The following is a 26707-nucleotide window of genomic DNA, read 5'->3' on the forward strand; positions in this document are numbered from 1 at the left end:
TACCTTTTCTAAGGCAATATGTAGTTCTTTTTCATATTCTGGTGGCAGTCTCAGAAGGAGAACCTGACAGGCATCTTTAATCAGTGGGACAACACTGAGAAATATTAATATAGCGATAAAAAGAGAACAGAGGGGATCAGCAATGAACCATCCAAACTGCTCTATAAGAATGGTGGATATGATCACACCAATACTGCCAAGTGTGTCTGCCAAAACATGTAGAAATACACCTACAAGTAAGATACATAAAATATTAAAAATTAAAGCACATTTAATTTAGTTCTTTTATTCATTCTACAAATATTACGAGGTACCTATTATTCACCAGGCACTCTGCTAGGGGCTGGTACTTCAAAATGACTAAACATGGTCACTTCCATAAAGGAATTCATGGCATAGTGGTGAAAGTAAGGATGTGGGCATCTATTACCAGTGTGGTGAGTTTTATGATGGTGTGTGGGAAAGCTTCCTAGAAATCATACATGAGCCAAGTTTTGACATTACCTAAATTATTTCTAGTAAAATATCAGAATAGGGAATTCTCTGGCGGTCCAGAGGTTAGGACTCCGCACTTTCACTGCTGAGGGTGAGGGGTCAATCCCTTGTTGGGGAACTAAGATCCCACAAGCCATGCGGTGTGGCCAAAAAAATAAATAAATAAATAAAACATCAGAATAAATATCTCAACATAAATGATACTTCCCCCATAGTTTTTTTCAGTACAATAAAAATTTCTTAGTTCTTTTATAGTGAAAGTGCGTAATGCACAGTTTCCCTTGCAACTAATATTTACTCAAATGTCACTATGAAAAGGACTCTATAATTACAATAATTTATTTTTAAAAATTGACATTTATGAACAGTTGTGAGCATTTTCTGTAACAGATGACTTTAGATCTCTTTTTAGTTACAGGTTGGTTTTTTAAAATAAAATTGTACCAAGAGCCCAATACTTAATACAAATAAACAATGTCAATTCAGAACACAGTTGAAAGGTAGGACAGTATCCGGCAAGGACTCACCCCTCATGTTAGCATTCATGCCTCTGCCTGCAGATCCGTGGCTGTGACCGTGCCCATGGTCACTGTGTCCATGCACATGGTGTGAATGGCTGTGATCAGAGGAGTGACAGCTTCCTTGAGAAGCTCCATGGGTATGGTTATGGGCATGGCTAAAGGCACAGATACCAATAAGGTTTACTATCAGCCCTCCAACTGAGACTGGCTAGCAAAAAAGAAAAAAGAAAACCTTTAAATTTGTAATTAAAAAAATAAACTTGTTATTTAAAAGTTATTATGTTGCTATATATGTTTTTTGGTTTATAGTTTTGAAAATATTCATAGTAAAACCTCATTAAATTCAATAAGAAAATTTTAAAAGTGTGAATTTTAGAAGAAGCATTTAACTTTCAAATACCAAAGTGCTCACAAGTAAAAGGATTTAGATTTGCTTTAACTAAATGATTAAGAATAAAAATGTACTTGATTCAGGGTTTATGAATAAATAAATGATGCTAAAGTTTTGTTTTGTTTATTTAAATAACAAGTTTGAAAGTACTGCTTACTAGAGCAAGTATACACTGTACCGGAAATCTCATTTATATTACTAGGTAAATATCAATACTTTAAAAGGCAATGATTGTAATTTACTAATGAGTGGATTACAAATAAACAGTCTTACTGTTTCTTAACTATAGTAAAATTTCCCAAAGTAAAAAAAGTACAATGGAAAAGCATTTTTTAAAAAACAAAGTAAATGAGATTATCTTGATTTAATGGTGCCACAATAACACCCCAAAGGATACTTACCCTTGATTATCCCCTCTTACAAAATGATTTTGAATAGTAGCTCTAGCTCAGGGCACTATTTAATTTACATACATCTACAATTTCTCCTTTAGAGAAATCCATTTGTTTTATTTTTAATTTTTTAAATTAAAAAACAAATTTTAACATCTTTACTGGAGTATAATTGCTTTACAATGGTGTGTTAGTTTCTGCTGTATAACAAAGTGAATCAGCTATACATATACATATATACCCATATCCCCTCCCTCTTGCGTCTCCCTCCCACCCTCCCTATCCCACCTCTCTAGGTGGTCACAAAGCACCAAGCTGATCTCCCTGTGCTATGCGGCTGCTTCCCACTAGCTATCTATTTTACATTTGGTAGTGTATATATGACCATGCCACTCCCTCACTTCGTCCCAGCTTACCCTTCCCCCTCCCCATGTCCTCAAGTCCATTCTCTACATCTGCGTCTTTATTCCTGTCCTGCCCCTAGGTTCATCAGAACCATTTTGTTTGTTTGTTTTTAAGATTCCATATACATGTGTTAGCATATGGTATTTGTTTTTCTCTTTCTGACTTACTTCACTCTGTATGACAGATTCTAGGTCCATCCACCTCACTACAAATAACTCAATTTTGTTTCTTTTTATGGCTGAGTAATATTCCATTGTATATATGTGCCACATCTTTATTCATTCATCTGTTGATGGATACTTAGGTTGCTTCTATGTCCTGGCTGTTGTAAATAGAGCTGCAATGAACATTGTGGTGCATGTGTCTTTTTGAATTATGGTTTTCTCAGGGTATATGCCCAGTAGTGGGATTGCTGGCTCATATGGTAGTTCTATTTGTAGTTTTTTAAGGAACTTCCATACTGTTCTCCATAGTGGTTATATCAATTTACATTCCCACCAACAGTGCAAGAGGGCTCCCTTTTCTCCACACCCTCTCCAGCATTTATTGTTTGTAGATTTTATGATGATGGCCATTCTGACTGGTGTGAGGTGATATCTCATTGTAGTTCTGATTTGCATTTCTCTAATGATTAGTGATGTTGAGCATCCTTTCATGTGTTTGTTGGCAATCTGTATGTCTTCTTTGGAGAAATGTCTATTTAGGTCTTCTGCCCATTTTTGGATTGGGTTGTTTGTTTTTTTGATATTGAGCGACACATATCTTAATTGTGGAAGAATGAAAAACTAAACTACATTTATAAGTCAATGTTGCTAAAAGAAGATTGCACAAGATACAATGGGAATATTCAGAAAGGGAAATCTAACACACTTTAAGGTGGGAAGAGAGGGACTAAGGGAAAGTATCCCACCAAAGGTAACTTTAGAAGTAAAACCTAAAAGGGCAGAAGTGAGGGAAGGGCGTGAGAACTATAAGGAACAGCGCATGTAAAGATTTGGAGGTACAGGGAAAACATTAAAAGTTGCCATAGCAGTTATTTAATCTAGAGTAAAGCCTTTGAATATTTCCTCAGGTATTCAAAAACACATCTTCAAACAAAAACGTTTAATAAGGCAGAAAAGAAACTGTTTTAGGATATTATCTAATATTTGACTACTAGCGTATTAGAGAAAAGTGTATTAATTAATTTCGAAGAGTCAGCAGTGTAAATGTAAATAGCAAGATAGGAAGTTATGTTAATTTAAATTAAAAAATAAGTAAATAAAACCTTCCTAGGTCAGTAACTACAAGTAGTTAAACTTTAGCAGGGAAAAAGCTGTATGAGTTTGAGCAGAAATTCAAATAGGAAAATGAAAAGACTTACTGTTAACATGTGTGTGTCTAATTCCGGAGGATCAATTAATCTAGCCACTGATTCCATAAACACGAAAAAAGCTATTACCACTAGAAAAAGCCCATTAATAAATCCAGAGAGAATTTCTATTCGGCCATACCTAAAAATGTAGAATATATTTTTAGAAAAGGAAAATGACAAATATTTTTAAAGTATAAACATTATTATGTTACAAATGAGGAAATGATTTTCAATGACAGATTTTCAATTACACAAATAGTAAGACTAGAAAATTACCAAGATTATAAATATCATACTAATGCTGGAAGGTTCTTTCCATACATATATGTTTGTTGAAATCTTATATATTTATCAAAGTCCTTTGTCAACGTCCCTTCTTACACAAAGCCTGTCCTAATTTCTTAGCAAGAAGTTATTTCTCTCTCCTTTAATCCTTTGGTGTTCTCTGTATCTCCGTCACAGCACACAGATTGGGCTTTGTATCAAAATTTTTTGTAATTTGGGGTCATCCATCTTTCAAAATATAAACAGCTGAAAGTAAGAGCTGAATTTATTAACCTATTTACAATAGTTCTTATCAAAATATCTTGCACAAATCAGGGATTCTAATATTCGCTGAACTGAATGATGACTTAGTGAAAGGATACTGCATCATTTCACTAATGATGACTTAGTGAAAGGCTACTGCATGCATAGCCACTTTAAATTTTGAATTCTCTTTCTAACTGCAAAGATGTGAATGACCATGAACATTCCATTACCTCAAAGAAACACTGTTGGCCAAATAGCTCACTATTTAACTGATTTTTTGCTATCTACCTATGAGAGGGATTTGTCAGGGAGTATATAGTCTTAAGCTTACTGCCATTCAGTATTTATCAAATGCTTGGTTTAGTTTCTCTTATCTACTTTAAATTAAAGAAAAATGAAGCTCTGAAAAATTAAATTTGTATTAAAAGTAGTAAAATTTTATTCTATAAGATGGAATTTGCTACAAGCCTTGACAGTCAGGGTACCTACCCATAGGAGAAAATCCGAGTTGCTTTCCATCTACTCATCAGGGCTGCAAAAAGTCCCATGACCAAAGCAGAGCAGTCAAAGAGCATGTGAAATCCATCTGAGATCAGACCCAGACTATTGGTCAACACGCCATAGAATAATTCCACAAAGGTAAAAAGCTAAAACACGTTTAAAAAAAAATAGGAGAGGAGTATGTTGGGAAATACTGTTTCAAGAGAGATTTATCAGAATTTAATCATAAGGATTTTAACCTTTAGTTACCCAAACCTTACTTGAAGATATTATATAACTGTCTCTTTCGTTATTTAACTGGTTCTCATACAAGAAACCTCATTTCATATAAACTATAAGAAATCAAGCTAAATCAGATATGTCTATCTTATAAACTACTTAAAAGGGGATAGTTTTATTTATATGTCTGTAGAACTAAATAAACTAGACTATAAAATGTTAGCAAACTGGTCGGTAGTGAGATCTTATAAGGAGTAGAAAAAAATCTTTTTTTCTTTTTGGCTGTGCCGTGTGGCTTGTGGGATCTTAGTTCCCCGACCAGGGATTGAACCTGGGCCCCTGGCAGTGAGAGCAAGGAGTCCTAACCACTGGACCACCAGGGAATTCCTGATAAAAATCTTTATAAACTACTATATCTACTAATTTGAAATAGCACACTAAACCAACGTTTTTAAAATACTTCAAAAAATTGTTTGTTTAAGTAGTATGAATATGATCCTGTAATCTTTCTAATACTTAGAGAAAATATAATTTTAGCCCATTTCTAATTACTAAAATTATTCGGGAATTACTAAAATTATACCAGAACTGTCAAAATTAAAAGATTACGCTTTTAAGATATGCCACTAATATTTAAAACTCTTACCAGATTCAAGCACAAGAAGTAAAAGATCTGTCTAGAGTCATTCTCCTCAAGAATTTGTTTTAGTGATTCCTTAATAAACCTAGGGATTGACTGGGAGCTATGCTGAAAAGCATCACCCATGAAGTTATAAAGAGGTGTTCCTTCAGGAGAATATCCAATTAGGGTACCTTTCTGTCCTCTCTTAGAAGGAGATGATAAGATGTTGGCAGCTAGAAACGGAAGAAGAAAAAAAAAAGGGATATTACAAAAGTTTAAAAAATTTAAGCCACCAAAACCCAACACAGTATCTATCAGCACTAAATGTATGAAGCATTGAACAAATTCCCAAATTTAGTAAATGACTGAACATCAGAATCCAAAAGATGAAATTTGCTAAGGGGAAAAATGCTTACACAAAATGAAGAATATAGCGCTCACTACCACTCCTCCAGAAAGGACGTGTTCTGTGCTCTCCTGGTGTGCTGCTTTGTTTATGGCCCGAAGCTGGTCTGTTATTGGATGCGTCCAAAAATTTCCAAATAGTAGAGCACTAATAAAAATGGGAAAGGATCCATATCGGGCACATTTGGAAACTTCCATTTTGACTGAACAAATGGAATCGACATAGAAATCCAGGATCATGACAAAAAAAACAACCGTTGTGAAAGGCATAATGAGAGACAACCAAGACTCGACTTTACTCTAGAAATTAAAAAAAAAAATTTGTTAATACCATTCGGGTATAAAGTTCACATCTTATATTTTAGTTAATCCCTTTATGTATAAACAAATATTCCCATGATTCAATATGATTTATAAAATGCTAAAATATAAGAGTTATAAGATATTGGCACATTTTCCTAGTATTCCCCAAAGTATTAAAAAAAGAAGCATTATTGTTTAATAATTTTATAAATACTTGGTGATATATAATCCTTGGGTTTGTGGGTAGGTATTAAATTATTATTAATATTATTAGTAGTATTTAACTGATTTCTGTGGGCCACAGGAATGGGAGGGATGTATAAATGTAATAGTACTTGATAATTTAAAGCCACTTGCAACACCAAATTGAAATAAAATACAATGTACTGAACTAAAATCTATAAATAACAGCAATTTATTTTACTTATTACCAATAAATTCCTGCTCTTACCTCAGTTGTCACAGAAAGAACAATGACCCATGGGCATAAGAGAAGCACAGAAACAATATGGGATAAAGCTTGAAGACGTTTGGTTCCACCAACATCTATAGAGAGTTTTCTGGAAGCTGTATGAAAACCAACTTTACAACACAAAGCCAGTACTAGCAATAATACTCCACCCTATGAGTAAAAGTAGATAAATCTCATTAGAAACACACAGTTCAACACTCAAGCCTTTAATACATAATATTTAAAGAAATGGAGCTAGCATGTTTTTTCCATAACCCAAATTACTGAACTACTTAAATGGCTGGCAGTACTGTAAATTACTGATAACTTATTTTAAATGTACTTTTATAGCTACAGTTGCTGTAACTTTTCAGAATCTCTTGATCACCTTAGGAACAAAGAAAAGAACATACCTTGTGATCTGCCACACCTAAGAAGGCAATGGCTGTGTAAAGCATGTGAGTTAGAGCACTGTCATGATGTCCTTCAGCTAAGTGAGTTGGAGTGAAGGAAAAAAAATTCCAAATATTAACTCTTTGAATCCTGAAGTCCTCCTGGAATTTTAGCTACATTACTTTGGGTTGACTATACACTAATCTGAGGGCAAACCTGACTATCCTCAACAATATGTTTCCCTTAAAAACAAAAGGAAATAATTAAAAATTTAATTTTGGGACATGATTTATAAATTAGAATGGCCTATATATATTTGTTTTGTTGTCTCCAAAACAATTATAATAGTGCTTAAGGCACAGTTGTTAAATTTTAGTGCTTAACCTCCAAAAGACATAGGCATGCATACTCTAAAGAGGACGAAGGGACAAGAGCAAGGAACCTCCTTAGATCACTCCTATCCAATGGAATTGGATATGCCATGTAAAAATCAGTGCTAAATGTGTTTCTAAGCCATTGACCACATAAGCCTCAGCAAAGCAAGCAACAGGCAAAAGAGGGTACAGTGGGCAACAATTGTCTAACAATCAACCTGAAGTTCTGCAAAGTCATGCTGTCCTCTTTCACTGTAACAAAGTAAACTGACATTAGTTAACTAATAGGTTTTACAGCAGTATCAGTAACCAGAAGGATCAAAACTGGTGTTCTGAGTCCTGCTAAATGGAGTGGGCAAGGGTATGTAGATAGGAAAGAACAGTGCATGACTGCAGAGGAAAATGAGTAGATATATTTGATTGGAAAGTTGGGTTTATATAAGAGACAAGTGGGGGATGAGTTGGAAATAATAATTTAGAGCAAGAGGGAGAATACCAGGTTAAGGAATTTGAACTTCTTCTTTCAGGCAAGATGCCAAAGGTTTTTCATTTAATCTCAAAAAAGTTTCTATTTAATAATTGCCACTGACTTCTAAAAGGAGCATTTAAATTGTTAAATTACAAGAGAGCAAATAGATTGATTTTGTTGAGTGGTAAATCACCTATTTTTTTTTTAATAGCATCAGGACACTCTAAAATATTCTTTCATTGTCCCTAAATTTCTGAAAACTTAGGGTGCTGTAAAAGATATTGAGATGCTATAAAATATTTAATTTAGAATGAATTTATTCATTATTTGAATACTGATTTAGAATACCTACATCAACCTATGAAAGTTTCATTCAGGATTGATCAGTATAATTCAGTCACTCCTTCATTTCCCATTGTGCCAGACTAAAAAACTCCGATCTTTTGCAAAAGGATACGGTGTTCAGCCATTTTAGCCATGAGATCATCATTGTCGAAAAGCAATAGGCAGATAACAGCAATAATGAAAAAAGCAGCCCCTCTTGTCTGAAAATGAAGAGAATAACAGCAAGAATAGCTTTTTCAAGTGTTGATTTTTAAGACCATGACTATACAAATGCTAAAGAAAATTTTTTTCAGATAAATATTTAAAGAAAAAATAACATCTGACATTAAAGTCCTTATACTGTACAATATAAATTTACAGTATTAACAGTAAGATACAAAAGTAAAGAGCTCCAACAAATCCTGTAGGGTATTTTTAGGGCACTGGACAATTTGACAACTTCAGTTGTCTCCTTGCTAGTACTGATCAGCATGTTACCACGTACAAACCATTAAATGTTCACAGAACTAATCTTCCTAAATGTTACTTTGCTTCTGTTTGAAAAGCCCAAGTAACTAAGGAATAATTAGTAGTGACCTAATTTATTCTACAACATGCAAGTAATAGAGAAGACAGCTGATTTACAATAATGTCAGTAACCTAGTTACCACTCTTCTAGGGAAAAAGAACTAAGAGGGCATGTTAAGAAAATTAGTAAAGTCATCTCTAATAGCTAGTAAAGGTATTAAAAGCTGAATACACTTCTTATGTTCTCATTCCAGGGAAAGGATTTTGACAAGAGAAAATTATAGAAAGGGCACACTATCCACGTTTATGCAAATACTTCAGAATTTTTGGTACAGAAGCAATCTAAATAGCATTATTATACACTCTCTATTTACAAATTTATAGGTGTAATACCAGATATTTCGATAAAATAAAAATTTTAAGTGAAAAATGAGGATCCTATTTTATTCATTATATGACTACCACTACATTTGATAAATTCTCTATTAGTGTGGTAGGTATTTTGACAAAAGTTAGTATACATAAACCACATAATTTAAAATTTCACAATTTTCATTGAATCAGGACAAGGTAACATTAACAATACCCAAATATGGAGAATATAACTTAATCTTTTCTTAGCAAAGAGGGCAACTGAGAATTTTGTGATGCTTCAGAGTCAGACTAAGGAAAAAAAAAGTCACAGTCCTGGCGAGATGCCCAGATTCATTATTGACACTAATGACAGGATATTAAGATCCATACTCTCATTTCTGATTAGTGCAGTAAAATGTTTGTTTAATGTTTTAAAGTCATTTGTATTTCTTTTGTGAGTTGTCTTTTCCTGCCCTTTGCTCATTTCTATTGAGGATCTTCAGCATTTTTTTAAACTATTTGAGTGATTATATTTAAAAAAAAAAAAAAGTAGGGGCTTCCCTGGTGGCGCAGTGGTTGAGAGTCCGCCTGCCGATGCAGGGGACACGGGTTCGTGCCCTGGTCCGGGAGGATCCCACATGCCGCGGAGCGGCTGGGCCCGTGAGCCATGGCCGCTGAGCCTGCGTGTCCAGAGCCTGTGCTCCGAAACGGGAGAGGCCACAACAATGAGAGGTCCACGTACCGCAAAAAAAAAAAAAAACAAAACTTTTATCTGTGGCAATTTGTTATTGTTAGTTTGTTGTTTGCACAATGATTTCTGTTACACAGATGCTTGTAATCATTATGCAGTCAAATGTACGTGGTTTCCCCTTTGTGATTTTTTTCTACTGGTTTTATGCTCAGAAAGTTCTTCTCTGTCCACAGATTAATTATCCATCTATATTTTATTCTGTGCTTTTACAAATATCTTTTGTTTTAACTACAAAAATCTTCAATCCACTTGACATTTATTTTGGAGTACTCTGTGAGTGAGGGGAAAAGATTAAATAGTGGCATATGCTTTAATACCCAAGGATCCAATTTGAAATCTACAGGCTGGGTAGACTCTGCTCTACTTGGCATGTTACTTTGTTCACTTTATTTTATTCATCTGCCTCCATTATTTAGCCTGAAAGCCCCTTTCAGAACAGAAACTATTAAACCTTATTTGCCTTTATTTCTCCTTTCCTCTGTAACGAGCACAATGCGTCATGCATAGGAAGCATTTAATTTGGTAAATAAAAGTATTGTAGGTGTAAGTTATAATTGCACATTGGTGATGCATTTACTGAAAAGAGATTAATACTTAAATTATGGAAGATGAATAGGGTCACCTAGTTGGCAAAACATTCATCAGACTTTAAATATAACAAGTTCTTAGGGACGTATTTTCCAAAAATGATGTATAGGAGTTAAGAATGAGAGAGGGGAGGGATCAGGTATAGCATGAAGGAGATGTCTGTGGTGATCAATCAGTCCTGCACCTTGACCGTGGTGATGGTTACACAAATCTACACACACACACATATACACACGAGTGTATGCAAAACTGGTGAAATCTGAATAAGGTCCATGGATTGTACCAATGTCAATTTCCTGGTCTTGATAGTATAAGAGCTGGGTAAGAAGTTACTATTGAAACTGAGTGAAGGGCACAAGGACCTCTCTGTACTATATTTGCAGCTTCCTAGGAATATATAATGATTTCAAAATAAAAAGTAAAAATCAAAATGGTTGTGAGAAAAATTTATAATTAGCAGAAAAAGCCTCTGCATTCTTTTAAATGGTAAAGGATAGTATTTTACATGTACACTTTCAATTTTCAAGTAATGAATAATGTAAAATTCTACCTTTGCTGGTCCTCCTCCAGAACTAGTGAACAAAACACTGAGCAGTGAGATGACAACAATATCACTGTGCTCGAATAGCAGCAAAGTCCTACAAAAATAAAACATTATCATTCATGAAATATATCTGATCTTTATCAGGAAGCATGAATTCAACGAGAGTAAGGGAGAAGAAAATAAATCTTTCCCCTTGATTTTCATAAAACATTATGGGAAAAATAAACATGTACAGCTGTTTTGGAAAATATTCTGGCATTATCTGTCTTAGGAAGGTTGAAGCTACAAATATCTAATAATACCACTTGTAGGATTATATCATACAGGTTTCTTGTATATATGTACCAGGAAACACTTATAAGATACCAGCATTGTCTGCAATAGCCCAAAACTAGAAACAACCTAAATACCCACTGATGAGAGAATGGATAATATAATTTAGAGTATATTCATTCAAAGGACTATTATACAGTGGTAAAAATGAATGAAATTCTATGAATATATTAAGAAATACAGAACTGTATACTTTAAAAATGCTACAAACTGAATGTATGTGTCTCCTTCTCTCCCCCATTCATACGTTAAACTCAATCACCAACGTGACGGTATTAGGAGGTAATGAACACCTTTGAGAGGTGTTTAGATTATGAGGGTGAAACACTCATGAATGGGATTACTGCCTTTATAAAAGAGACCACAGAGAGCTCCCTCGCCCTTCTGCTATGTGAGGTTACAGTGAAGAGACAAGACAGCTGTCTATGAACCAGGAAGCAGTCTCTCACCACACACTGAATCTGCTTTGCCTTAATCTTGGCCTTCTTAGCCTCCAGAACCATGAGAAACAAATCTGTATTTTTTAAAAGTCACCCAGCCCATGGTATTCTTATTATAGCAGTCCCAATGGACTAAGACAAAAAGAGTGAATTTTATGGTATGTGAATTACATTTCAAAAAACTAACACAAAAGTGAATGAACTATATATATGTGTGTATATATATATATATACACACACACACACACACACACACACACACACACATACATACATACATACACACACACATACTCTACATGCATCAAAATGGGCAAATCTCAAACACAACACTGAATGGAAAATGTATGCTGCACAAAAATACATGCAATGTAATTCTATTCATATAAAGTAGAAAACTTGCAAAAAAGAAATGTGTATATATATGGTAAAACTATAAAGAAAACCAAGAGAATGAAAATCAAAATTTAAGATGCTGGTTACATCCAATGGTAGGGGGAGAGGGGGACACACAGGGCAACAAAGGAACTGGTAAGGTTTTATTTGGGGGGATACATGAATGTTCATATTTTTTTATATGTATGAATATTAAAAAAAAATAAAAACATTATTGCCAGCTAAAGGGAGCTTATAGGATCTACATGGGAACAGATTTTCAGCTGCTCATTAGAAAAATTTTCATTTTTCTTCCTTATTCAAAAATCTGTAATGAGAACACAGTAGTGATTATTTTAGTTCTGTTAATATTTGGGAGATTACAATAAAAAAATATATCAGCAGAATGATACTAACTTAAAATAAGACAGGCAATGAAACACCAAAGGAGTCTTTCTAATCAAGAAACTGAATGACAATTTTAGTAAAAGAATGAGAGGGGCAGTGTTGGCAGAGGAGCTGGTGGTAGTGAGTGGTTGTAAGGGCAGAAGTAGATGACTAAATAAGGAGCCAAGGAAGAATTTAACAACTTTCCCCCTTCCTTCCCTAGCCTAACACACAGGGACAGTGATTTAGTAACAAACAGACCAAAAGATCACTTCGTGAGTAAGAAATTACCGCTCAATCATATTCAAGCATAAACTGAAAAGGTTTTCTCCAAGCTGAGAAATCCCAGCCAGCTTTCCCACCACGCCAGGAAGCTGCTGCTGTCACGGACAGGGATATGACATTGGAATTATATACACCCTTCCTTTGACAAAGCACAGAGTAAACAAGCCAAAGCGAGCCAAACCCAGAGCTATTCTATTGTCTGGGAGAGGAGAAAAGACTTTTCACAAAGCATTTCCCACTGATCACTTTCTACTGTCCACTCCATCATCCTCAGTGAGACTCTTCAGAACACCCTTCATCTTTTTTTTTTTTTTTTGGCTGTATGAGGGCCTCTCACTGTTGTGGCCTCTCCCGTTGCGGAGCACAGGTTCCGGATGCGCAGGCTCAGCGGCCATGGCTCACGGGCCCAGCCGCTCCGCGGCATGTGGGATCCTCCCGGACCGGGGCACGAACCCGTGTCCCCTGCATCGGCAGGAGGACTCCCAACCACTGCGCCACCAGGGAAGCCCCACCCTTCATCTTACTCCTTACTTCTTGTCCCATATTCCGCCCCCCCATCAATGGCAAGGCACTTTTGCTTATAATTTTGAGACAGAGAAATATTAAAAGAAGACTTATGCACAGTTGCACCTGTTATAATTCCTATTAAATTAAGTGGCCCTAAAGCAGTCCCCCCCCCTCCCCGAACCGACCAATTTACATAAAAAGATCTATAGAGACTTAAGGGAATATGAAATGAGAGTTAAACTTATCTTTGATGATTGGCTCACTATTCCCAAGACATCTGTTTATAACCATATCTTTCAAGCATCTTCTGCAGGCAGTAGGACTTTCAGAGTTGGGGGGGAGGGGGAAGCATTTTTTAAAGATTTTCCTTTCCTCCTTATTGGTTGATTTTATTTACCATTTCAGACTTTTCATTTCTAAAATCAGCTGCTAAAAGGGATCACCAATGAATAAAAAGTCACGTATCCTAAATTTTTCTGAAACTGTTTGGACTCTAACTAGTAAAATATCTATGACAGATCATGAACAATACATTAATGGTATTCACCAAAGAACTAGGCCACAAGCTAAACAGGTCCTCAATATATATATATATACTCAATGAGTTGTACCCAATGCTATAGAAGTGAAAGAAGCATTTGTACATAACTGACAAACATTTGACATAAAACATAATGGCATAAAACTAATATTCAAAATGAAGAAACATAAACATTCAAAATATGCATTTCTATTTACCTTAGTGGTCCACAAAGAGTGAGGCCAAAAAACCACAAAAGTGAAATGATACACCCAGCAACTGCATGTTTAAATATTTTGATCCACTAAAAATGGAAACAAAAAATTAAAAATTTCAGTCATATGTTTTGCCAAATATCTCAAAATCTTAAATAAAATACATAGGGAAAGATAATGGTAACACAAATATTTTAATGGCCAAATAGTTACATATTTTAAAATTAAATAGAAATTATTAAGATCCCTTGACTAAATCTAGATTTGCAAGATAGTATTCTGTTTTTCATTTTCCATATTCTTGTCTGTTGCTAGATCCTGAAATCTTTTTCTATAGCGTACAATTTTCTCTGTTTTTTACAGTAGTTCTCACTAGTTTGCTAGGAACACTTAATGTTTTAGTTTTTAAATTCTTCTCCCGCAGGGATATTCAGTCCTTCAATTATTTGAAAAGAGAGGGAAAAAAGTTAAGATGGGTTTTAAAATATTAATCCTGTTTTAAAAAATGTTCTTGGTCTCTAAAACAGAGGTACTTAAATTCATCTAATAAAAAATCATGGCACAGGTTTCTAAGTTGTGGCATATATGTAGCAAATATGTAGTAGGGTGTAACTACTGTCCAAAGAGGTGATAATATGAGATGATGCAGAATGAAGGACATTTCTGGTATGCATCCTGAACCTCAGATGCTTAAAGGGAATAATAACGATGAAGAGGGTGATAGCTGATATGTACTGCATACGCACTGTATGCCACGTACTATTTTAAGAACTTTACATGTATTAATTCATTTATTCCTTATAGCTCCATTAGGAAGGCATTATTATCTCCATTTTACAGGTCAGAAAATGAAGGTAGAGAAATTAAGTAACTTGCTTAAAGTAAGGTTTGTCATTAGAACAGCCATGAATTTGTCTGACTCCAGAGGCCTTGCTCGTAACCCTTATGCTTTATCTGCTTCCCAGTGACATTTATCCTAGGCTTGTGGGCATGTCTACATGTCTGATTTGTAAATCTTTTCAGCATATGGATCCGGTATTAAAAAAATAATTATATGCATGCTGGAAACATTTTCTACCCTCGTCTACATTTTTAAACACTTCATTATCTTAGCACTTTAGCATTTACTCTTAAAGCCTCAGTTCTGAAATGCTAAGTCAAGGGCAAGTTAACTCTGGAAATGTTCTGCTGAGCACTTAAAATCGTTCAGTAAGTAACCCTGATCAAGGAAAGAACACTGCCTCCTGGTCCACTGCTAGGACAAAAGGATTCTGCAAAAGACTTACCTGGCGTTTGGTAATACTTTTCCCAGAAGAAAAAGGCTTTTGAAACAAAACCATAAAAAATGCAGTCCTGTGAATATTGAAACATTAATATATTAATATTAATTAATCTTATATACAAGGTGTGGTTTTAAGTAAAGACACTTAAACAAATATACTAGAATTTGAAGGGTATGTTAACCTCTAAAGAAAATATACTAGAGAACAATATTTATTTTAATAAGGCTTCCACTACAATATTTTGGGAACTCTTCTTTCTTTTGTATCTGCCTTCAGAACCAGTTTACAAGCCATAAAAGAAGTCTCAATATTTTTTTATACTTTACTAAAGAAAATAATTCCTATCTTCTCTAAAACAGTAATAACAAATCTTGAAATAGAAATGAAGAAAGTACTAATCATATATCCCTACTTTTCATATTCCCAAAATAGTTATATAAAAATATATTCTAGTGGTGCTAAAAATTTTCTAGTCAAGAATCACTTTCCATGATTACTAAAATTGCCAGGAGTCTAACAGATTCTTTTCTTTTCTTTTTTTTTTTTGTCTGAGTTGGGTCTTTGTTGCTGCGCACGGGCTTTCTCTAGCTGCAGCGAGCAGGGGCTACTCTTCATTGCGGTGCGCGGGTTCTCATTGCGGTGGCTTCTCTTGTTGCAGCAAGTGCGCTTCAGCAGTTGTGGCGTGCAGGCTCTAGAGTGCAGGCTCAGTAGTTGTGGCGCACGGGCTTAGTTGCTCACAGCATGTGGGATCTTCCATGGACCAGGGATTGAACCCGTGTCCCCTGCATTGGCAGGCGGATTCTTAACCACTGCGCCACCAGGGAAATCCCTAACAGATATTTATTAATACAGAGGTTGGTCACTATCAATCTCAAGGTCCAGAGAATCTTTACTTAGAGAGAATTTCTTACTAGATGCAGAGTAGTGTAAAATTTATACTGTAAGGGGACCCTATACCATGAAGGGACATGTAGTGAACACAGCCCAGCATGGTTTAACTTGGAAAATAAGGAACATCTGTGCCAAGACAAGTCTCAGGTGACATTCTATGCCTGCTGGAAGGTTAGACTATGCCAGTAGGATGGTCTGGGAATCCCTAGGGTCCCTGAGGCCCTTTTAGGGAGCTGTGAGATCAAACTATTTTTTTCTTAAACATTTAAAAAAAATATTTTAAAAATATTTATTTTTTATTTGGTTGTGCTGTATCTTAGTTGTGGCTCATGGGCTCCTTAGTTGTGGCATGCATACTCTTAGTTGTGGCATGCATGTGGGATCTAGTTCCCTGACCAGGGATCGAACCTGGGTGCCCTGCATTGGGAGCTCGGAGTCTTAACCACTGTACCACCAAGGAAGGCCTGAGGTCAAACTATTTTTACAGAAGTATTAGGATATTATTTGCCCTTTTCACTCTTATTCTCTCAGGGGTGTATATTAGAGCTTTTCAGAGGCTAGTTCATGTGAGATACTGCAACAGACTGAATACTGACTCAGATATGGGGATCCAGCTGTATTCTATTAAGCCAGACATTAAATTTGCAAAAACCTCATTAACACAAACTAAAGCAAAAGCTGATGTTTTGGCAAGCTAATAGAATATGACAATCCTTTTTTTTTTTTTTAAATCCAGTCTCTTGGTACCTCTAACCTTAGGTATTCTGTCTTTAAAAAAAAAATTATCAAGTACTTGTCAGGAGGAATAAAATGCACAAAATATTCTATGTAAAATATCCTAAAGATACTCAGTTAAAACAGGATTTTCAAAGAAATTAAAAAACATTAAGGAAAAAAAGAACCATACACACTCACCCAAGTTTTAATATAAAAATAAACTGAACAATGTGAACTACTTTCAGGAGGTCATATGATTCAAAAAGCCCCACAGCCTTCAAAACTTTAGTGACACACAGTAATACAATATATTTTGTTAACCTGAAAAATAAAAACAGAAACAAGTTTCAGTATCATTGAAATCACAAAGAACTCTGTAATCCTTTTTTTTCTTATTATACAAGTAATAGGGGTCTTTATGAAAACCATAAATATAAACAAAAAATGAAACAAACAAAAACTCAACTCACCCCTCCACGTGATAACTACTATTAACACTTTGGTATATATACTTTCAGATTTTTTGCAATATACATGGACGTATTATGTATGCACAGATACCGTCTATTAAAGAAAAAAAGGCCAAACTAAAAATAAAAATGTCCTTGATTGAGTTGCCTTAACTATTTTCTAATGTGCTTTTTAAACAATTACTCCGAACAAATAAAGAGAATAAAAACAGAAACCAAACCATCTGTCATGAAACGAGACTATAATATAGGAAGGGAGGGGGGAATGGTGAATGCCTTAGGTTTACCTCTCCTCTGCTTCGCTAAGTGACTGCAGTGAGTCACAGTTGAAGTGACCTGACCTACAGAGCCCTGAGAAGGCTCAGGAATCTGAAGCACCTCAGAAAGGGTGTGGAGAGCTGCAAAGAGGAGGATCATTAGGAAGTCTGCCAGGTAGTTAGGTCCCCAGAATCCCACCCAGCACAGCCAGGCAACCATCCCTCCTAAATCATGACAGGACAAGAGCTTCACCTTTGGAGAAGTCTAGACATAAGGCAAAGCGGAAAAGAGGGATGAAGTGTTGGACTAAAATCATGGAGATTAAAAGGAATTTTCCCTTCTTAACCCCACCCCACCTGCCTTCCCTCATTTAACTCTAACATCCTAACTGCCAGGCTTCAATCTCCCAGCAGGAGAACCCTTCTCTGGAGAAGCCCACCAGGGGACAAGCCCCATACAGGTCTTCTAACTAGCTTTTTGGGCCTCACTCAAATAAGAATGGCCAAATATGGATAATCAATCCTTTATGATAAGCCTATAATGAGAGACCAAACAAACTAAAACAGCAAAGAAATTTAAAAGATACAGAGATCACAGGGAATAGCAGAAAACAACGAAGAACTAGAAATAATATTCTTGGATAAGAAAGAAAAGTTCATCCATGGAAAAATTAGGCTGCCATAAAAAGAAACAAAAAAGAAGCTCCTGAAAGAGCAATCAGAAAACAGTGAAGAAATTATCTCAGTTTTCTAGCTTAGTAGTCTTCTTTGGTCATATACCTCTAGTAGTAAAAAAAAATTTTGCACCTGAAACCGATTATTTGTACATTACAAACATGTACTACTCTCCTGATATTATGTTATAAAACATACACAAATTAGAAATGAAAAAGAATGAGATAAAAAGGTGAGAACTTCTAACATCCCCCCCCAACAGATCATCTTTGCAAGTCATTCAAGAGACTACTTTCTAAGTTTATATCTAACAGGTGTTAATACATTAAAAAGGAGATAAAAGGGATGTCCAAAGCCAGCACACCAGCAGGAATGAGAAGTCTCTACCAATGGGAGAAAAATACAAAAAAGCAAACACAGAAGTTTAAGGGAAACCTAAGTCATTCAAATAGCAGTTAAAACAATTTGATATGCAATGATATCAATGTATGTAGAATGGTATAAAAATCAATGAGTGTGACTCATTAAGTCCCATGGCACTGAGTCAACAAACAGCAATCTGCTTAAGAAGGCATGAAAAAATATATATTTTTGGAAGATTTTGATGCAACTACGAAAATAAATTTCAGTCCTTGAAAGAATGAATCTCAGCAATTCCAACATCTTCACTGTCCGATGGCTCATTTTCTGTTTTAGTCCAAATAATATCATAGTATATTAAAGAAAATCAGATTTGGAACAAAGTGGTTTTTCTTTTCATGAACATAATCTGGGGGGCTTTTTAATAGTGCAATCTGGGAGTTTTAACAATGTGAAAATTAATCACCAAGAAGTTAATAAAAATGTTATTGTGGAATAAAGTAAGTCAAATCCTAAAGCACAGAAGTCCCTACTTAATTTACCTGTAGAATAGTATAGACACTGAAATTTCTGTTTAAAAGATCAAGCAGATTTTCTGGGGTGATAAAAACGTCCTATAGCTTGATTATGCTGAAAGTTACATGGGTATGCATTTGTGAAAAATGAAAACTGGTACCTTTAAAATCTATGCATTTTATGGTAGGTAATTTTATCTCAATGAAAAGAGGAGTATTGGAAAAAATAAATAAAATTAAAATTATGGCTATGATAAAAAAATCGAGTGTATTTTGTTTCTGGATTGTTTGCAGACTGGCTGAAAACACACAGTACAACATGAAAAATCTACCAAATTTCTAGTAATTGTCTAGGTATTTACTAGAAAGTAAATGTATATATGCTAGAAGAAACAGAACACTAATATTTAAAAGCTGAAAAACACCTTAGAGATTCTCTAGTCCAATTCCTCTCATGTCACAGACTGGGAAGTTGAAGTCCACAGAGTTAGCTAGGGTCAAGTCCATGTCTCTTAAGTATGCTCTTTTAATATGTCACACAGAAAACCAAAGTTCATCCAAAAGGCTTTGAGGATTCCCATCTTCTAAACTGTTCCCAATTATACATTCACAGTGGCCCACATATAGGGTAAAATAATCTTTAAATATGAAAAACAAAATGTATATTAAAACCTAAGATTAATGTCGATCTTGGCCCATTTAAGCTAGAGAAAAAAGTCAGATAAACTTAAGTAAATTAACTATATTAATATTAATTATATACTCCAGTCATGGTAGCAGTTTATAATTAGCAAATAAAAATACTACTCTTGAGCTAGAAATCTTTTGTTTATTCAGTTCTTAACTCAGGGACTTGCATATAATATGTGCTCGGCAAATGTTTACTAAATGAAAGAATGCGAATTCTACAATTACACTTGTGTGATACAGTAATATCTAGCACAATAATGTAGATAGTGCAGTAGTACAGTACATAGCTGGCAGTCAAGCTTCTGGCAATTTAAACTGTCATCAACCCAGTTATGAATTCAGAATGAAAGACACACATCAAGTAGAGAGAGGAAAGCTCAAAACCTCAAGTGCTTCACTCCTTAAGTTCTTAACTAGGTGTAAAAATAAAGCAGCAGGATAGAAGCAAGGACACAAAGAACACTGTCAACAAGACAGGGAGGGAGAAAACAAAGACCAGGAAAAACTGACAAAGGTACATTAAAAATCACAGCAACCTGGGGATTCTTGAGGCCAGCAAAGAGCCTTGTACACCCTCATGGGGCTACTAAGCCGTTCTTCAAATATTCCCTGCTCACTTACTATGTGCCAGATGTCATCTGTGGCTAATGAGACCTGTCTGTCAGGGTGGTTTCAGGTACTACAGCCTTCCCTCTTCCTGATAAAAAGGCCTGATGCAGGTGGAACTAGTTCTGCATTCTTTCTGACTTCAAAGGAGGACTTTTATCTAAAATTTATCTTAAAAATATTATCAACATGTTAACATTCTCTAGAAAATGTCATCCATTTTATAATAAGCCTGAATATGAGAGCCACACTTGGGATGGCAGAGAGCAAAGACCAAGAATCTGGTCCCAGATGGTACTGCTGAGGGGCTGAACAAGTACCAGCAACCTCTGGTTTCTTTTACGTGAGAAGAATATATCCGTATGTGATTAAAGCTCTCTTAGTTTGGTTGCTCACAACTAAATGCATTTCTAGGTGTTATCCAAGAAACTAAATGTGTAACAGAGGCCCTGCCCTCAAGGAGTTTGAGGTCTAAGGAAGACAGGCAAGAAACAAGTATTTATGTGACCCAAGTTAGTAGCAGAGATCTAAAGGAATAGATATGGAAGTAACTAACTGCAACTAGGGAAGCAAAAGTCATCTTCAGAGTCTGAGATGTCTAAGTGTGTATTAAAGACTAAGTAGAAAAAACAAACAACCCAATCAAAAAACGGGCAGAAGACCTAAATAGACATTTCTCCAAAGAAGACATACAGATGGCCAAGAGGCACGTGTTATTGCTAATTATCAGAGAAATGCAATCAAAACTACATGAGGTATCACCTCACACCAGTCAGAATGGCCATCATCAAAAAGTCTACAAATAGGGCTTCCCTGGTGGTGCAGTGGTTGAGAGTCCGCCTGCTAATGCAGGGGACAAGGGTTTGTGCCCTGGTCCGGGAAGATCCCACATGCCGCAGAGCGGCTAGGCCCGTGAGCCATGGCCGCTGAGCCTGCGCGTCTGGAGCCTGTGCTCCGCAATGGGAGAGGCCACAACAGTGAGAGGCCCGTGTACCGCAAAAAAAAAAAAAGGTCTACAAATAATAAATGCTGGAGAGGGTATGGTGGGGATGTAAATTGGTGCAGCCACTACGGAGAACAGTAGGGAGGTTCCTTAAAAAACTAGAGTTGCTGGGGAATTCCCTGGTGGTCCATTGGTTAAGATTCCAGGCTTTCACTGCTGGGGGACCAGGTTCGATCCCTAGTCAGGGAACTAAGATCCTGCAGGGCACACGGTGTGGCCAAGTAAATAAATAAATTAAAATGTAAAAAACAAACAAAGTTGCCATATGATCCAGCAATCCCACTCTTGGGTATATATCCAGAAAAGACGGAAACTCTAATTGAAAAGATATGTGCACCCCAATGTCCACAGCAGCACTATTTATAATAGCCAAGACAAGGAAGCAAGCTGTGTCCACTGACAGATGAATGGATAAAGAAGATGTGGCGCACACACACACACACACACACACACACACACACACACACAATGGAATATTACTCAGCCATAAAAAAGAATGAAGTAATGCCATTTGCAGCAACATGGATGGACCTAGAGATTATCGTACTAAGTGAAGTAAGTCAGACAAAGACAAATACCATATGATATCACTTATACATGGAATCTAAAAAAAGATACAAATGAACTTATTTACAAAGCAGAAACAGACTCATAGACATAGAAAACAAACTTATGGTTACCAAAGGGGAAGGGGGGGGTGGGAGGGATAAATTAGGAGTTTGGGATTAATAGATACATGCTACTATATACAAAATAGATAATCAACAGGGACCTACTGTATAGCACAGGGAACTGTATTCAATATCTTATAATAATCTATAATGGAAAAGAATCTGAAAAGAATATATATACATATAACTGAATCACTTTGCTGTACACCTGAAACTAACACAACACTGTAAACCAACTATACTTCAAGTTAAAAAAAAGGAAAAGACTAAATAGAATTACGAAGCAAGGAAAGGGAGGGGGAATTTCAAAGTACGGAGAGCAGCATATGAAGAACGCTAGTACTGGGACGGACCTTTGAAGAAAAGCTCGGTTCACCAGATTACGCTCATAATGATCAGAAGTCATCAAGAAAAAGGTAAACTATATTTAATATACTTGTTTTAAAAAGATGGGGCAATATATAAAATTATTTCTAAATAATTTTTGTTTAAAGTATTAACAAAACTTGGGCTTCCCTGGTGGCGCAGTGGTTGAGAGTCCGCCTGCCGATGCAGGGGACACGGGTTCGTGCCCGTGCATCCGGAGCCTGTGCTCCGCAACGGGAGAGGCCACAACAGTGAGAGGCCTGCGTATCGCAAAAAAAAAAAAAAAAAAGTATTAACAAAACTTAAAAATTTGGCACTTTAATGGCAAGATTCAGTCATATGGAACATTAAGTATAATACTTCTTGACAATATTACTATTATGAAATTTCTGATACTTTATTCCCCTTTTAATTTTTAAAAAACAGATTACGAAAGTAATTCCTGAGTAGTTGGTTATCAAAGTTTTAAAGAAAACCATTCCCAATTTCCTCCTCATAGGTGACCAACTGGGGACATCCTTCCACACCTTTTCCTTTGCATCTCCACGTATGGACAAGCACTTATTTTAGATACACTCACGTATTCACCATTGTACATATATTTTGAAATTGTTATGTGACTTTTCATGTAATATATAGTGAAGATCTTTTATCATTATTAATTAGGAAAATTATTTTAACATTTAACTAAAAGGTGAATATTTTGATTTTTAAAGTGTCAATTAATGAAGTCTTCCTGTTGGGCTAAAGACAAAACACTAGCTAAGGCCAAATAACCATATACTAATAAGTACACAATCCTAGTTCATGTTGTGGAGGAAAACATACTAAGGGGGAAAGCTGGGGTGTGAGGAAGGGAGGCTCTTAAATGGGGGCAGTGGCCCCTGAGCCATTCACTGACCCTTTGGGCAACTTAGCGGGATCCAATCCACTTCCCCTTAGTACCTGAGATGGCTTATATATCATTATCTGCCATTAACTAGTCTCATCAAAAGTATCACTGGTATTTTCTGTGAAGGGTTAGAAAAATCTCTGGTTCTTTAAATCTGAAATTACTGAAATTTGAGTTTGGGTTCAAACCTGTTTCTTGGGATTTGCCCACTGTAGCAGCTCACAGTTCTCCAGTTAAAAAAACAAATTCAGTGTATGTAATTCAAGCTTGATACATTCGTGTCCACTGCGTAGAAGGCGCTATAAATGAAGTTTGAGGTAACTGACTCCCAGATTAGTTACTAGGTGTGTGACCTTGGGAAAATTACTTTTCTATGTCCCAGTTACCTGATCTGAGACAAGGATGCAACTAATGAGTCTGTGCTGTTGTAAGGATTAAGTGAGATGCTGCACGCAAAGTACCTGGAACATAGGAAGTACTTAATAAATGCTGGCTGTCACCCTCTGCCCTTTCCTGCAAAGAGGACTTATTGAAGTCAACATAGAAACATTTTTTTTTTTGCAGTGCGCGGGCCTCTCACTGCTGTGGCCTCTCCCGTTGTGGAGCACAGGCTCCGGACGCGCAGGCTCAGCGGCCATGGCTCACGGGCCCAGCCGCTCCGTGGCATGTGGGATCCTCCCGGACCGGGGCACGAACCTGTGTCCCCTGCATCTGCAGGCAGACTCTCAACCACTGTGCCACCAGGGACGCCCAACATAGAAACATTTAAAACAATTCATATTCGTGAATTCAGGAATAAAAATATCCACAATTAAAGGATCTGTTAATTAGCTTTTGCTGCAGGTTATAACCATACTTTGATTTTTAGTCTACATAAAGGAAAACTCTTGCAACCTGAAATCTATTCAAAGTTCAACCAGTCCTGATTTGAATTTGATTCTGCAATGAACTACAATAGGAGGGCAGCTCTGCTAAGCAAATAATGAAAATAAGACGGCAAAGGACTGTTGACCACATCTAAGATAATGAGCTCTTGAGTAAATAAAAATTTTGTATTACTTATTTAAAAATAATTTCAAGTGACAGAAAAGGTGCAAGAATAGTACACTCTTTACCTAGATTCTCTAATTGTTACATACTACCTTATTTGCCTTATTATCTCTCTCTAAATACAAACTTTTTTTCCCCTGAACTATTAAAGAGTAAGTTACATACATCATGCTCCTTTACCCCAACTACTTGTATTCCTAAGCCCATGAACATCCTTTTATGAAATCAGAAGAGTTATGAACTACAGGACATTTAACATGGATATACTTTTATCTAATCTATGGTCCACATATCAGTTTTGTCAATTGACCTAGTACTATCCTTTACAGCATTTTCCTCACTATTAAATCTACACCAGAATCACCTATTGCATTTAGTTGTCATGTCTCAGTAAATAATATCTGATAGGCATTGTTTTTTACAAAATGAGTTGCTCAAAATAGACTAGAAAATTAAACTTGTAACTACAAAAAACGCAGCTGATTTAACTTCTGTTCCAGCATTTCACACAAAAATAGTTATGTTAGAAATGCTATTTCCACAGTTCCAAAGAATTTACCGAAACCACCATGTCTCAAAAGGAGGTATCCAAGAACAAAAAACACTGAACTAATCTCATTAACCTTATTAAATATACAGGCAATGAAAACCAGTTCCAACCAAACTGTTGGGCCATATTTTATACATCTTGCGACACTACCTCAGAAATTAGGACAGGTCAAGAAGGACACAATGGAAAGTGATCACTGTAATTACTTACCTCTTGGAGGTTCGTGGGAACATTGCGGGGAGGGGGGTAATGGGGACTGTTTCCTTTTTATTCTACGAATTTCTGTACTGTTTGAATTTTTTGACCATGAGCACACATGTCTTACTTAATAATAAAACAAAATAAGCGAAGAAAGGAAAAGAAAAACTAGATGGCGGGGTGGATTCTTGTTTTGCGAGGTTAACCTGAACATCAAAGTCCATCTGTTTGTACTTTTGGTTTCTTCGCCTGAAGAGATGATGGTGACCCTTCCTTTAACTTACACAGGCAGACATCAGAAAGGTTAAGTATCACCAAACTACTATTTCAGGGAGAAAGAGCTAACAGACATGCTTCTCATAGGTCAGAAAAACCTCCCACTTGAACTGGCTGGCAGTTCTAAGGTTAACGGTCTGCCCTGAAAACCAGAAACTCAAGCAGAACCTTCCCGGATCTTAGAGCATTCATTCTGCAGCGGGGAATGGCGGAACCAATGAAAGCTGTCGCGGGAGGGAGTACGGAACCGAGGAGGGCGTTCCGGGCTGTCAGCCGCACGGGAGGGACGCCGGGCCCCGCGCGCACCCGGGAGGGTCCGGGCAACGTGTGTCCGGAGCTGTCGGGCAGGCGTGGGGAGAGAGCGGCTCCGGAGGCAGGAGCCCGATCGGTCCCTTACCGAGCGCTGGGCACGTCCACCGGCCCGAGGCCGCCGCTGCCGCCGCCGGGGCCGGCTAGCACGTCCCCGCCGTATTTCTCCTCCATCCCGGGGATCAGGAGCCGCCGCCGCTGCCCCCGCTGCGGAGTCTCCTCATGTCTCGCCGCTGCCGCGGAACACCGGGCGCAGGCGCGTCACTCCCCCATGCCAGCGGCCCCGTCGGGTCCCCGTAGGCCGGGCCGCTGCCGCTGTCCCCGGCTCCGGCTCACAAGCACACGCGCGTCGGGACTAGGCCGCGGACAGTTCCGGCGCCGCCAGGTTTCCCGGAGGCTCACCGGATCGGACGGGGCCAGGCCACGTCATCGGGCCCAGCAGCCCTCACTCTTGGGGGAGTGCCCGGCCCTGCGCCTGCGCACAGTACAACACTCGCCGTCCCCTCCCCTTCCTAAGGCTCTACCTACCGCTGGGCTACGGACGGAATCCTCGCCCCGTATCAGCTCCTCCCATTGACGAGGCCTGAGCACATACCTGTCCCTGCAGCGCCACCTATGGGCTGTCAGGAACACAGCGGGTTCTTCTGGAGCGCAGGTAGGGGACATAGAAAATGCACAACTTGCGATTAAATAGAATTTCTTTTAAATTCTGGCTCCTAAACTGTGTTACTTAATCCTTGCACATCAGTAAACCTAGGCAGGTAGGACCAGGCTTTATTAGAGTTATTTTTCTGTTGCTAAAAAGTTAAGAAGGTGGGTTCCTGTATCTGTGTTGGTTTGAATCCCGAATCTGCCACTTACTAATTGTGTCACTTGGCCTTTCTGTACCTCAGTTTCCTTATCTGCAAAGTAAGAATAGTAATATCTATATCATAGGGTTGTTGGGAGAAT

At 37.1% G+C, this 26707-nt stretch overlaps 1 protein-coding gene across 2 annotated transcripts in view; it reads right to left on the minus strand.

The window, feature by feature from the left end:
- SLC30A5 (solute carrier family 30 member 5) overlaps positions 1–26278 on the minus strand; it is a 30368-nt gene extending 4090 nt beyond the window's left edge. The window contains exons 1-14 of one of the 2 annotated variants that reach the window (XM_082836909.1): positions 25845–26278; positions 17067–17189; positions 15264–15330; positions 13981–14066; positions 10922–11009; positions 8284–8371; positions 7004–7080; positions 6591–6761; positions 5848–6136; positions 5456–5664; positions 4579–4736; positions 3568–3697; positions 1023–1224; positions 4–230 (exon numbers count right to left, since the gene is read on the minus strand). In XM_082836909.1, the coding sequence (XP_082693035.1) occupies positions 4–230; positions 1023–1224; positions 3568–3697; positions 4579–4736; positions 5456–5664; positions 5848–6136; positions 6591–6761; positions 7004–7080; positions 8284–8371; positions 10922–11009; positions 13981–14066; positions 15264–15330; positions 17067–17189; positions 25845–25930 (2001 nt within the window). In that variant the 5' untranslated portion in view covers positions 25931–26278. Of the gene's footprint in view, positions 1–3; positions 231–1022; positions 1225–3567; positions 3698–4578; positions 4737–5455; positions 5665–5847; positions 6137–6590; positions 6762–7003; positions 7081–8283; positions 8372–10921; positions 11010–13980; positions 14067–15263; positions 15331–17066; positions 17190–19570; positions 19753–25844 lie in introns of those variants that run through there. The other variant, XM_082836910.1, reaches the window with a different exon arrangement.
- Between the last annotated feature and the right edge of the window lie 429 nt (positions 26279–26707).

This window comes from Leucopleurus acutus, assembly GCF_964270905.1.
Source record: "Leucopleurus acutus genome assembly, chromosome: 3".
NCBI lineage: Eukaryota > Metazoa > Chordata > Mammalia > Artiodactyla > Delphinidae > Leucopleurus > Leucopleurus acutus.